The sequence below is a fragment of the Aplysia californica genome, unplaced genomic scaffold (genome assembly GCF_000002075.1).
Source record: "Aplysia californica isolate F4 #8 unplaced genomic scaffold, AplCal3.0 scaffold00033, whole genome shotgun sequence".
NCBI classification, from domain to species: Eukaryota; Metazoa; Mollusca; class Gastropoda; order Aplysiida; family Aplysiidae; genus Aplysia; species Aplysia californica.
The window spans coordinates 2,316,721-2,331,689 of NW_004797303.1; the positions used below are offsets into that span (position 1 = coordinate 2,316,721).

The 14,969-nt window shown below is 45.4% G+C and overlaps 1 protein-coding gene across 1 annotated transcript; it reads left to right on the forward strand.

Moving 5' to 3' along the window:
- The first annotated feature begins 3,997 nt into the window (after nucleotides 1–3,997).
- Nucleotides 3,998–14,482, forward strand: LOC101851101. The gene is made up of 3 exons (XM_013091323.1): nucleotides 3,998–4,046; nucleotides 9,208–14,093; nucleotides 14,472–14,482. The coding sequence occupies exons 2-3, from the start codon at nucleotides 9,257–9,259 to the stop codon at nucleotides 14,480–14,482; spliced, it is 4,848 nt and encodes a 1,615-aa protein (XP_012946777.1). The 5' UTR covers nucleotides 3,998–4,046; nucleotides 9,208–9,256.
- The last annotated feature ends 487 nt before the right edge of the window (nucleotides 14,483–14,969 follow it).

Below are 14,969 nucleotides of genomic sequence, written 5' to 3' on the forward strand. Positions count from 1 at the left end.
ATAATAATAATAATAATAATATAATAGCATTTGTATAGTGCATAACCCCGCTTTACAGAAAGCTCCATGCGCTTTACACTATATACTACACTATACACATGATCAGACTATTTAACTACAAAAGGCGCCAAGAGAACGTTGTCAGACTAGATCAATTTAATTTTGACGACAACGAATAAACCGCCAAGATGATGGTGCGAATGAGGAGACAGGACCTCAACCGGGTGCGGAGGGAGAACGCAAGAATCCGAAACGAGAACCACATCCTGAGGTGCTCACTGAAGAACATGCAGCGTAACCCGTACATGGAGTGCCGCGACGTTCTGCAAGCCGTCTCCGCCTTCTGCCAAGAGAAGTACCGCTCATGCCTGCACAGAGGTCCCACTGGCCCGCCCTTCGTCTGTCCCGAATCCTGCCACTGCGACACTGACGCCAACGAGAACAAATCCAGCAACGCTTGTAAGGCACTATAGAGCCTCGCACACACTGAACTTAGATATAAAGCTTTACGAGGGCAGTGACCGTGAACTTGACGAAAACCTTACTAAAGACAGATAAGAAGACCGATGGAGAACCTCTCCAAAGTTATACATTATGTCCTCACCACTGTGAGGCAATAGAATGTCATGGATATCCAGAGACAATAAAAAATGGAATGTCATGGATATCCAGAGGCAGCAGAGCATATAGAATGTCAGGGATATCTAGAGACAATAGAGAATAGAATATCATAGATATATTCCGAACAAATAGAGAATAGAATTTCTGGGCATCCAGGGGCAATAGAAAATGCAATGCCACGGATATCCTGAGCGAATAGAGAATATAACGCCGTGGATATCCAGAGACGATAGAGAATTCAATGTCATGGATATTCAGAGAAAATAGAGACTGAAATGTCATGGATATTCCTAGCTAATAGAGAATAGAATGTCATTTATATCCAGAGACAATAAAGAATCTGACAGACCCCGGTAGAGAATGTCACTGTACTGTTAGAATAAGTACGTTAAGTCGACTGGCGATACCACAGCAAGTCAGACGTCCAAATAGAACATTCCCACAGTGGGCAGCCCAAGCTTGCCACCTGCCATGTTTCAACTAAAACTTTCCCTAAGTAGCACCCCCCCCCCCCACACACACACACACACAGGGCAGAGCTACTGACTGAAGTTGTCTTTAGGCCATTTCCAAAGGTTTGGGGGGGGGGGGAGTATTATTATCATGTTCTTATGCTCAGTAGAATTGTAATTGAGCTCATTTATCAATATCATGCTCATACAGTATTCTGTAACATAATAACGTGTACATTCTTGTTTCTGGTTTGTCTGTGATGGTTGGAAATGTGCCGCAACATTGCCTTTGACCTGTGCTGATCGGACATAAAATAAGTACACTGCTCACCTCGTTCTGAAACAGTTGAATAAAATGCCTCGAAACAAAATAAAATGGTTACTTAACGTCATATTGTCCTTGGATGGAACCATATTATGTATTTGCTCGGTAAACAATATTAAACACGATAGTATCGTTGTCCCATAAACGAAAGCAATAGTTGGTGGTAAGCGGTTTCTCTGGTGTGGTTTGCGCCTTCTTTCTTATAAAGAAATCTTTCGTCCGTATTCCTCCTTCAAAATGTGTTCTTTGTGTGTTCCCCCCAGTAGTTCCTCTAATGTAATTTCTTGCACTTACATAACCTAATTGTGTTGCAAACACCCTAAAACGCTTACTAGAAATAAGGCGAAAGTAGTTTGCCTCGGGGTTTTTTCGCCTTATTTTAGTCAGTGGGTTTTTTTTTGTTGTTGGGGGGGGTTTTTTTGGGGGGGGGCGGGGGCATTTGTGTGAAGTGGGTGGTCGGCGAGTGCTCTGACGTGGCTTGCTCCTTATTTCTTGTCAAACATCTATCGTCCTTTTCGCCCCTCCTTCTTTTTTGTTTTTGTTTCTCTTTTGTAAAACCTCTAATCTTCGGCACTTATATGACCTTATTGTGTTTTTGCAAGTGCCCCCAAAACTCTGACGCGGATGGTTGGCGGGGGCTCTGGTGTGGTTTGCTCCTTTTTTCCTATCAAACATTTATCTTCTGATCTCTCCTACTTTTGTGTTTGTGTGTTTGTTACTCGCTTGTAATACCTCTAATCTTCGGCACGTTTGTGACCTACTGTGCACCTACAAGTGCCGTAATATTCTTACTAAAACTAAAATTAAACTAATCTTCTTTAATAGTTTAGTATGGGGTTTTACGCGCTCGCAACTGCATCAGGTCATATGAACTAATAATCTTCGGCACTTAGATCTATATATGACCTTATAGTGTTGCAAGTGCTGCAAAACTCTTAACCAAAACTAAAACAGTTTGTGTGAAATAAGATGTTCTGTCCTCTATGGTGACGCAGGCGAGGGCCGTGGTAGCCGCGTGGGCGTCGGCTGTGGGGGAGGTCTGTGTGGAGGGTACACGCCCAGCGGCTGGAACAAGCTCAAGCTTCTGGGGGCCATGGCGGACCAGCGCGACTGTCTACCAGACGACACGGGCTGCCATGACACTGGGGGAGTCGCCAGATCCAGGTGAGGGATTGTTTGGACAAACAGCATTGGGGAAACTCTTCCTTTTTCGTTTCTCATTCTTACAACTGTCATTTTTCTTCTACTTCTTTTTATGTTTGTCACTCGCTTGTGAACTGCTTTTTCCGGGGTGCTTTGATAGTCGAAACAGGCTTTGTGCTGTTGAGACTCGAGCGGTGAGCAGAGTAAGCCTGATTCCCCGTTTGGACTTCTCTGTTGACATCACCCCTTGGCGCTCATAATATGAGCTTATGCAGTTGCGAGCGCCGTAAAACCTTACTAAAACAAAGAACAACTCACCGAGGGCGCGAGTTCTGGTCATTGAGGGCGGGCTACGATGGAAGATGTGCCGTTACTGTTTTGGGGTACTTGTCAAAAAGAAAAAGAAGAACTGTATTGTTTATACAGAAAATTTCCCAATTTCAGTTTCTTTAACGAAAACTTTCAAAGGCAGGCGACCACATGCATTCTATAAAATATATGCGAATTCGTGTTTCTCATTTGTGTATGGTGGCTCTGAATGTGCCACAGCATTGTCATTGATCTGCTGCTGGTCGGACATCCGTGTCTACCACGTCCTTAAAGAGTTAATTAAATTAATGTCGACGTTTTTACGCCTACGTCGACACAATTTGGATAATACCGTGCCAGACCACGTGTGCTGGGACATTTCAGAGACCCATGTTCAGAACTTTTTAAGGATCCCCAAGCAGGAGTTGAGCTTTTGCGTGCTGTCAGCATCGCTGACTGCTTATGACACCACAGCGCCAGAAGAGAGAGCGAGAGAGAGAGAGCGTGAGAGCGAGTGTGTGTGTGTGTGTGTGTGTGTGTGAGAGAGAGAGAGAGAGAGAGAGAGAGAGAGAGAGAGAGAGAGAGAGAGAGGAAATTTAGATAATCTGGGAGGTGGGCTTCGGACCCTGCCTGTCAGGGCCAACTTGGTCTGAGAAGAATACAACGTCCCAGCAGAATGGCCGAGATACTCTATAAAGATTTTCCCCCACTCCGGAATCGAACTCGAGTCTCCTGCGTGCAACAGCGAAGTGCCTAACCTCTACACCACAATCACTGGTTTGATGGGTAATGCCAGAAGTATACTCTTGTCTGGTGAAGGAAAAAATGAAAGAAAAAAGGTTGATTTACTCACCTTCGACTTTGGTAAATTTAGGCTGTGTACTTACAAAAATCAAACAAAATACACACACATTAAATAGAAGGTGCTTTTCTGTGGTTTGCTCCTCCTTTTCTATCAAATATCTATCGACCTCATCTCTCCTTTTCTCCATAACAACTGTCTTGTAACACCTCTAATCTACAGCACGTACATGACTTAATTATTGTATTGCATTTGCCATAAAACTGTTACAAAACCTAACTGAAACTGATCGGCAGGGGTAAAATGGTGTCTTCCTCTACTTTCAATTTTAGGCCAGAAGCCAGAGGGGCGGACAAATCGGAAACAAGATCTGCATCTGAAGGCACGAGCGGCGGTGAGCGGTGAAGACATTAAAGTTTCCTCTCTCTCTCTCTCTGTCTGTCTCTCTGTCTCTCTCTGTCTCTCTCTCTCTCTCTCTCTCTCTCTCTCTCTCTCTCTCTCTCTCTCTAATCTCACTGGCGGGGTGCTTACAATGAATTGTAAAACGAACAAACAGGTATACAAACAAACAAAGAAAGAAGAAATAAAGTAAAGTCGTTGAATGTTATGGTGTTCTCAGTCTACTTTAAGTCTATAAATGGCGTGGTTTGTGCTGCTGTTTGCGAAAACAGTTTCCTTCCAGATTGTTCAGAGGTTAATAGACCTCTCACAACGTCCGTCAGATTGCATTTACAGACAAACAAGACGCTAATAAAGTAATATTGTGATGTATTGTTAAGAGAGAGTAACTGTGTGTGGTTGTGATCGTTATATTATGCGAGTTGTGTATCACTTGACCAGTGGCGGTGGGTAGTGAAGGGCTCACGGGCTTGAGCCCCTACCCCCTCCCTAACCACAACCCCAACTCTATCCCAAAGTAAATGAAAGTTTCTCCATAACGAAATAAGCAGTTGAAACTGTTTTGACCGCACGCAATGAACACAGAGTGATCAACCTGGCGGCTTGCTCGCTTATCCAATCACTGTTGTCACCGCTTACAACTATAGTAACCCAGCAGCCAATCAACTGTCTTTAGGGCTCAGCGAAGATTAGCCCTTTTCCCACAGACCGTCCTTAATGAAACTCTTCTCGTAAAAAAGGTAGAAGACTGGGAAAAAAATAACACTGTACCGCGGGCTCACGCTCTCCTAGCCCTGGCAATGGGGTGAAAGTTTACGACACACTTTCCCCCACTGACACAGATACCTGTGCGCTCATTGGTTCTTTGTTGGGTGCGTTCAACTTTCTCGACTACACGGCACACTAATCCAGCTCATAGAAGTATTATGTTTGAAGTGCGGTGTGTGCATGTTTGTGTTTGTGCTGCTGAGATTTAACAGTTATAAATCAGGTCGAACTACACATGTACTTTTAAGGCAACTCTTTCATCACACGAAAACTAATTAGAGGAAATTTGAAGGTAAATCGGCTTCGTCCCACCATAAACAAAAATTTAACTAAGAACAAAGAGATGGAAAACAAAGGCAACTCTTCTCGTTTGAATGGTTCTCAAACTGCCGTGGCTCACCGTGAGTATAGAAAAATCATTACTGTTTAGTTCTTATTGCTTGCTATTTGGTGGTAAAGAACTGGAAGCAACCTAAGCCCCACCCAAATTTTGGTCCACCCACCGCCACTGCACGTGACCATTAAGATGTGTTTTTCACGTGATCACTCTCGAATCACGGCAGTTCAGAATAAACTCTCGAGCAAGTAGCAAGTGTCATGTTTAAGATATTGTATTGGCGACAAGGAAAATTCGAAGTGAGCTGGCCATGGCGACAATCGTTCAGTGCATGAATTCAATGAGAAGGAGGATTCGGGGAAAGAATAGATCTATCTCGAAAGATTAGAACATTTCTTTTGTGCAAACAGGGTGAGTGACGAATCTTAGAAGAGAGCCATTCTTCTCAGTTCAGTAGGTGCAAAAACGTACAAGTTGCTAACCAGTTTAGTCCCGCATAGCAAAGCGGGAGATCGTTCTTTTGCTGAGATAGTATAAGTTCTACAGGACCATCACAATCCTCGCCCTTCCAGTATTGTTCAGCTTTTCAAGTTCTATTTTTGTGAGAGAGCCCTCGGACCGTCCATGAGATACTACGTGGCTGAACTTAAGCGTCTCAGTGAATATTGTGAATTCGAAGATAGAATGGAAGAAATGTTGAGAGACTAGTGTGTGGCATAAACAACAGAAAAATACAGCAACGTTTGCTTTCTGAACGGGACCTAACGTTTAAGAGAGCTTTGGAAACAGGGCTGTAAGACTCATCAACCCCATATGCACTGCGAGCTAGCCTTGAAGAGGAACTGAGCAGGCTCAAGTCAGACGGTATTATTCAACCCTGGAAATTCTCAGACTGGGCAACACCCATCATCCCGGTATCAAAGAAAGACAGTACTGTGCGCATCTGTGGCGACTACAATACAAACGTTGAACACGGTGGCCAAGAACGACAGTCACCCTATTCCCCGAGTCGAGGACCTGGCCAACGCTCTAGCCGGAGGTGAGAAATTCACAAAACTTGATTTCTCAAATGCCTATATTCAGTTACAGCTGGACGAAGAGTCCAAAAAGCTGACAACCTTCAATACCCACAAGGGATTATTCACTTATCAGCATTTGTGCTTCGTGATTTCAGCGGCACTGGGCATCTTTCAGCGCACTATGGAGAGAGTTTTTCCTCAACTGGAGAAGGTTGTTTGTTGTGGGGCACAAGAGTAATTATTCCCGCATTTCTCAGAGAGAAGGTCTTACATATAATATTACATGAGACACATGTAGATATGGCACGCATGAAAGCCCAGACTTGATCGTGGACCTGGTGGCCTCAGATAGATGCTGACAATGAAAAGAATGTTAAATCTTGCAATACTTGTCAGTTACATGGGAAAAGCACTCCCAAAGCCCCTCTTTTCTCGTCAAAATGGCAAGAATAGCCATGGAAGCAAGTGCATCTCAACTTTGCAGGTCCTTTCCAGGGTAAAGTGTTCCTGTGATAGTGACAGATGCTCATTCAAAACGGCAGAAGTTAAGATTATGAGCAAAATCACTGCTCAAGACACTATTCTTGAATTGAGAGATGTGTTCTCTTACTTCGACCTTCCTGATCAAATTGTCACATACAATGGTCCTACCTTTACAAGCTCAGAGTTTAGAGCTTTCATGAGTGGTAATGGTATCAAGCATATTACTGTGTCTCCATACCATCCGTCTTCAAACGGTTTCGCTGAGCGCTGTCTTCAGAGCTTCAAGACAGCAATGGTTAAAATACAAGGGACTAGCTTCAAAGAAAAGGTTTGCAAATGTCTCACAAAGTACAGATGCTTACCACCTACAACTACTGGATTAAGTCCAGCAGAACTTATGCATGGCAAGAAAAAGAAAACCCATTTAGATCTTCTGCATCCTATGTTGAACCAGAGGGTAACTTAGCAACAGAACGCTCAGAAAGCTTACAATGACATATCTTCCTGTGTGAGAGACTTTGGTGTGAATGATTATGTGCTTGTCAGAAACTTCAGGATGAGAGGGGGGGAATGGTAGCCAGGTGTGAATGTTGAAATAAGGGGGCCCTCTTTCATCCTAGGTCAAAACAGCAACACGTGGTATTGAACGCAGACATCAAGCGGTTGTCCCGGTCCGACATGATTGATCATCATGTACCTGAGTACAACCTGAGCAACTATGATAGAACAGATGGGCAAGTCCTTCGTGATCACGAAGAACAACCTGAATACAGGACATAACAACTACAGATAAAAAACATGTCTCAGTTTACTCGTAGAGATGCACCATTAGTGCCAGAATCTCAGGTTACTCTTGGTGATGCATCTATTGCGGCATCAAAAAAGGTCTCGGATCCCGAGCCTACCAGTCTTCCCGCACCAAAGCAGGAAGTAGGTTTAAGGCGTAGTACGAGGACAAGAAAATCCCCAGACAGATTAGTCCTGTAGGCATACTCATGGTATAGGAGCCTATTGTTCTTGTGCATGTATCTGTTATCTATTTGTGGTTGCCGAATTTTGCTATTCAAAAGGGCTTTTAATGGTTGCATCTATCGACATGCAGTTTTCGCCAAAAGATTCTTTAAAATATTCTCCAGATCATGACGCCCTTCGTTTTTTCAGTTTTGAGACAGTTTTGCTGCAAAATGCTAAATTTCTTTATTTCGTCGATCGCTTTTGTAGACCGACGCTTGTCTCTGTAATAATTTTAGAAAATCCGCCAGGTTTGTCTATTTCAAGTCGTACTTCCTTTCGATACTATCGCGCATTGTCGCGCAGTAATGAACACTGTTTTAAGTGTGCGACCCGTATAGATCTAGCCTCATACTTTCTTTTTTTAACCAATGACTTTCAGTTAATATTTATGCACCCATCATTCCTTTCATCGAAAGGGGGCCCAGCAAGTACACTACTATACACTTACGATTTGCATTGTTCAATTCATAAACATGTTGTGACTGTTGCCTTAAGCTATCCTTCCATCTGTGTTAATACTGTGAGGAAGTTGTTTTGAGTAAGGGGAAGGGGTGTGATTTATTGGGTAAATTCATAGAAACCCTCCCGTCTCATAAAGGGTATTGTTTTGTAGCTTTATTTAGTTTTTAGGGCCCTGAACACGATTTTGGCATTGAAAACCGTCTCAAATGGTTAGTTTAGATGTTACGGCACTTTATTTCAGGGGGGTCTCCCCCATGAACCCCCCCCCCTTCCTCATTACTGCCCTACTACACAGCTATTACGTACTCACACGTCAGGGGGAGACCCCCTGAACCCCCCCCCCCAAATGACTATAAAAGCATGCATTATCACCCAAAAAATTCTGAAACTAAATCTAAGCCTTAGCACACAAAAAACTGATCTTATTCGTATATCCGACGGCACTAAAGTGGTGAAGGAGCTGACTTCCGGTAGTGGATGTGACGCGAAACGGGAGTGCTTCTATAAAAAAAATACCATTTATTGTTAAGAGAGAGTAATTGTGTGTGGTTGTGATCATTATATTACGCGAGTTATGTCCTTTATGTCAGTGTGTATCACGTGACCATTAACGTATGTTTTTCACGTGATCTCTCACGAATCACGGCAGTTTAGAATAATCCCTCGAGCAAGTAGCACGTGTCGTGTTGAAGATATACTGTATATAAATTATATACTGTAAGAATCTTTACTTTGTACTTGGTTTGTTTACGTTTTAATGTGATATTACGCATGCAACAGCGTTTTAGTCCCTAGTTGATTTTAGCTCCTATAGTTTCTTTTCCTTTTAAGATCATCAAATCGCTACTCAAGCCACTCTTACTCATGCAATGACTTGTACTCTTGTAGCATCCTGCATTTCCCTTAGAAATCGATTGAAAGAGCTGAGAGAACATTCAAAAATGCTGGAGGAAAAAAAAAATTAAAAATTCGCAAGCACCAGTCAGCACCGTCTGTGACCGGTGCAGCGGAAGTGACATCCGTGTTGCGCCAACCTTCCCCAACATAAACATAGCATGTTCCTCTCTTGTCAGCATGATCCATGTCGAACTTGCCACTGGCTACATCAGAAATGTCTAGATCATGGAGTCGTTCTTTGACGCTGAGGGTTTGAAGGCAGGCGAGGAGTTGGGTAACGACTATTGCGACAGACGTTTGACCTTTTCCCATCAGAATCAGGGAAACCCTACAGATTTAAGTTTCGGCCTGTCCTCCATAATCTCCAACACATCGAGTGGCGGGCACACGTCGTCTGGTTACGCCGACTCCAGTTTCGCTGACGAACGAGACGAGCTGACGCCAACAGGTAGACAGAACATTCCAGACACTTGTGTTGTCAAACGTTCAAAGACTTCCATATTGAGACAGAAGTTACGACTAACAAGAGTTTCCTCGCGGAACCGATCAGCAAACAGTATTGGTCTTGGTAGCAAGCCAAGATTCAGAGCTTCTCTGGTAACTTCTGACCAAGTCTGTCGTACCGGGTATGCACAGAAGTCAAGTCACGCGCACAGATCACCGCCAAGGTGTACTACAGACGAGGAGTGTGTGGATTTCTATATAGAGAAATACCTCCCCTTTCAACACTCTCAACAAAAATGTCGTTCGTCCATTAGAAAGCCCAAGGTTGATAATTTTATCTCTGGCAAAGAGAATGTCAAAGGATACAAGAGTGACAAACGGACCAGAGGGAGAGATCAAATTGAAGTGTGTTCAGAGCTAGAGACGGAGAAGGCTAAATACAAGAGACGACCGTTGTCGGCTTCTGAATGCCGCAAAGTGGGCAAGGCAAAACATGTAGGTCGGCGGGAGGCGAGGGGAGACTACCAGGACGGGAAATCCAGGCGGCGCAGATGGCGAGCAGATCACGTTAGCGATGAATATTTGGCCAAGTTAGATGCATGTCTCGTCAGTAAACCCTGTCAGATGAACAGGAAAAACAGAAGTTGGTCAGAGCCGCGCTGTAGCAGTACTTCCAAAACCTTCAAAGCTATCATTGATGAAGTTGTATCTTGTCAGGGGGCGAGTTCTCAGTTTGTGAATAAGCTCTGGGGACGTGGGAAGCATGATGGTATTGCGGTTGAATCATCTCTTGTTGGACATAAAGAAAGTAAGACCCGCGCCATGCACCCCGCAGCCTATAAAAAAAGAAGTAAGTCAACGTCTGTCAGACGCGAGACTCTGTTGACAAATTCACGTGACTGCTCCAGTGAGCCGTGTCCACGGCCAACCATCGTTCCCCTTTCCGGAGTTAGTGCTCATAGCAGACAAAGAGCTCGTAGGAGGTACAAGAGGTCAGAGTTCCGGTATCCACCCAGAAGGGGCGTACGGCTCTGTAAGACTCCCACCGTAGCCGATTTTGAACTTCCCACCCCAACAATTGCGTCGCTTCTAAGATCACAGTTGTGTCAAATGTCCCAGCCGGCATCCAGAAACGGGCAGTCTGCACGAGGCACCGTGACGGTGGGGAAGACTTCAGCCCGGGGACGGAGGCAGCAGAAGGGGCAAGAGCAAACACAGAGAGGTTCCTTGACCGATCGAATGGACATGCCTGGTCGTGGAGCTGGGCGTAACTCGGACTTTGTGAACTCAAGTGGAGGTTCAAATAAAGCAAAAGCTAACCCTAGTCGAGAATTGGTAAATCATGTCTACATCCTGAAATCCTTGCCTGAAGACATAACACCCAGCGAAACAGAAACTGTCATGAAGTCTGTGAAATCTATCTGTCAGAAAAGAATTTGTTCTGCTGACAGATGTACACGCCCCTTTGCATTTCACAGATCTTTCAACAGGAGACATAGATCTAACCAGACAGTGAAGCCAGGCTGGGAACACGACGTAACAAGTGAGCCCAATCTGGGCTCAACCTCGCGACCTGGTAGGGCTATCACACCGGTGGACCGGTCTAGAAAGGAATCAAATCGGAGGGGTTGTGCAAGGTTGAAAAGTAAATCGCCGACAGAGAGCGATCGTAACTGTCACTCGAGAAAAGCTGGCGTTCAGTCCTCGACAAGTTGCTGTACAGATCGGGGCGTCCCCGCCGTGCGTAAGTTTGGTGTTGAGGGAGAACCTCGGCCAGCCAAGGAAAACACAGAACATATGGCAGGGGCAGAAATGCGCTGCAAGCAGGGAGGATGTTCTTGTCGCAGCTGGAATAAACACTCAGTGAAGCAAAGTGACCAGAAAACCAGTGTAGGGATTCAACATGTTGAGGTTTTAGAGAAGAAAATTACTAGCAATGAGCCTCCTGATGACAGCCTGACATCCATGAAAGACGTGAGCTTGCAAACGTCCCTCGTCAGTACCAACAATGTTGAGGGGGGGAAAACCTGGAGCTTATCCCCTTCTCAGATCATGCACGAGTCAGGGGTTTCCGTGTCAAACTCCAGCCACCCTGTCACAATACCTGGTGGTCAATCGCCAGTAAATGGACGTGGCTGTTCAGAAAGAAAGAACGCTGTATCAGACCGAGCAGGCATCGAGTCCAAGGATAAGTGTGTTTGGAAAAACGGTAACACTTTTCTGACTTCAGCAGCTTACGGTACACCCCGGGCAGTCCGGGCCGTCCGGGCAGCGCAAAGGACACAGACACACGAGGGAGGCTTGGGAGAGACGCCACAGTACAAGGGTTGGCAGGTCGCTGGGTCAGGGAACGGGGTGGCTGCATCGAGTGGTCATTGGTGTCCACTCGACCAGACACATGCCGCCATATCGGTGAGGACCCCACCGGGGGTCGTTGGCTCAGCATTCCTCCCACCGTGTCCACACGAAAAGGCAGAGGATGTGATCAGCGTCAACTTGAACGACGAGAGACACGAAATTCTCCAGATTCTCAGTGACTCTAGCTCGGGAGGAACGTATAATGTACAGACTTCCTTGAAAGACAGAGATAAAACGCGAACCAACAATCCCACAGTGAGAGACAAGTCGGATCCCGTGATGGCTGTCACTGTTCCTGGCGTGCCCGTGGACAATTCAGCGCGGGGCGGGGCCGGGACTTGTGCGGGAGGGGCGGACGTCAGCTCTGATTGGTTCAGCTCTCTCCACACGGAAGTGAACCTGGGGGATCTGTCGGGTCTGTCCACAGGCACCGCCCACACCGACACGTCTGTCACACTCAGACTGGCGGATCTGAGGCCGCTCACCGAGCTGGACTCCTCTTTCAGCAACGCCAGCACGGCAGATTCAGCCGTGAGAGAATGCAGTATAGGAGAACGCATTGTTCAAACCGCCGATGATCGTGCAAGGAGAGAGCTCAAATGTCCGTGTGCCCCGTGCTCCAGAGTCGGCGAGGACAGAAGCGATGGACTGACAGGGAGAACCACAGTGCATGCAGATGTACTCGTGGGCCTGACTTCGGTATCAAGCACAAACCTTGAGACCATTGATGGAAGAACAATGCGTACAAATTGTTCCGAAAATGCCGTTCATTGCAACATTTTAAAAAGTTCAAATGTTTCTCCGTTTTTTGGTACTTTGGACTTTGAAAGTACTCCAAAAGCAGATAAGAACAGTATTCACGGAGAAAAGAAAAAAAACCACTCTGTCTTTCAAGGAAAATATTTCCATGAAAGAACGGGCAAACCAAACGTGCCGAATGTTCCCCAGGTTTGGAAGGAACATAACTCAGAAATGAAGTGCAGTAAAAAGGTTTCAAGTTCCTGGGAGACCGGCAAAGGGTGGTCTCCATCTCTTTCATCAAGACTTGATGAGGATACTGCCACAGACGGTCTGTCACGAGCTACGAGTAAATTTTCAACAAGAACATGTTTATCAGAAAACCGGCAAACTTCATGTGGTTCACAAAGTTCCGCCCATGTCTCCGTGTGCCTAACAGGTCAAGGTACATCTGTGTCCCATAAGACGGTTCATGATAAAGCTATCATGCTGCTCCACTCTTTGTCTCCGCTACATCCAGCAGATGTGAATACTGTATATTCGATACCAAATACAACACAAAACGAGACTTCATCTGCGACATCAAATTCACAAAGTTCTCGAAGATGTAGCACAACGGAAAATTGCAATGTTCAGGCGCAAAGCTTATCGAGGTCAAACCACGAAAATCCCACCCCGAGGGTTGAAAATACTGCTGGCTCTAACAATTCCCGAGAGGGAAAACCAGAAGTCACGGAGTTAAAGAAGTCTGGTTCCAACAACCTGGACAAAGCCAATCGCCCCTCCCCTCAGTTCAACGTCACCAAAGCCCACCGAAACATCTGCCCCGACTCGGCAGTCACAGCAGCAGGTTCCCCTTCTGGGTCCAGCAGACACATCCGGCCCTCGCTTGGCCTCACGACAGACGACAAGTTCAGCGTGGAGGGCGGCGTCTCCCCTCTCCCACACCAAAGACCCGTGGTAATGAAGACCTACGCGTCCACCTCGGACACGCCCGTTCAGGTTGAGTTGTTGAAGCCCTGGCAAGCTTCAGACGGGGAGAAGACGTCCCCTCACAGTGGCCCCCAACGACTGCAGTCAGGCCGATCGACGAGAAGACGGTCACACGGGAACTCAGGTCATTGTTGCTTCACGAAGGGTGGGGGTGAACCAAAGTCTGGTCAACTGTCGTCTGGGCCTGGTGGCGGGGGGCGTGGCAGTCACAGACCGACGGGCTGTTTCGTTGACGGGGCACGTACCAGGAAGTCATCTACTCAGTTCCCTCCTCTGTACAAAAGTTGGCCCTCTGTGACTTCAGATGAGGATAGCAAAGACGCTTGTGAATGGGACAACTCCGATGACAACAGCAGCAACAACAACAACAACAACAACAACAACAACAACAACAACAACAGCCTCAATGATAGCAAGATCAATAACAGCTACGGCAGCAACAACAGCGACGATAAAAACAAAAACAACGACGACTACAGAAACTTCAAATACAACAGCTGCCAACCTAACAACGAAAACAACAGCGGCAGCAACAGCAACAACCATAAAAACTACAACGACAGCAACTACAGAGATAACAACAATAGCAACTATAAAAACAGCGACGATCCCAACAAAATATCCATAACTGTGGGCCCCATGACAATAAAAACTAAAACATTAACAGCAGCAAGATCAGCAGCAACCAAGACAACTACAGCAACAACAAGATTAGAAACAGGAATAACAATAGCGACAACAATAGCCGCAACTATAAACTTGATACCGGCAGCGACCTCAGCAATAGCGATGTCTTCGTTATTATTGATACCTTCGTTATTTGAAGCTAAAAAGCCCGAACATTTCTATGGCATTTTCTATATTATGTTGTGGATGAACGTGATTTCCTTTTCTCCTGACCTAACAGCGAGAGATTAAAGAAAGGTTTACTTGTTTTGACATATTGCAGCTTTGCTTTATTCTTTCTTTTTCTTTCTACTTCTATTCTCTGGGTGTTATCACTCTTGTATTAAGCGTTAACTTTCGTGGAAAAATTGTCCACTGCTCATTTAGTCTGGTCGGCATGATTGGGTCGAATCAGGTAGTCTGTCTGTTCAGAAAACAACTAAACAAACCACAAAGCGCTAACAATAGCACTTATGTGGCCTATTTTTGTGTTACATTAGTGCCGTAGAACTCTTACTAAAATTAAAAACTAATTAATATGGTTGTCTTTGTTGTTGTTGTCGTCGCTGTTGTTGCTGTTATTGTTTGTAGGTAGTGGAGCTTCTAATGTGACTAGAGAGGGTGGTTGGAGGGTGCCACTGGGAGGCCCTTCTTCTTTCCTTTCCTTCTGTTGTTTCTGTCTGTCTGCCTGTCTTACTTTTTCTCAGCACTAAATGATTGTGCCGATGTGCTTCTCCTT

What these genes read in the sequence shown, in the direction of transcription:
- LOC101851101 (XM_013091323.1), top strand. Translation starts at nt 9,257, where the DNA reads ATGGAGTCGTTCTTTGACGCTGAGGGTTTGAAGGCAGGCGAGGAGTTG.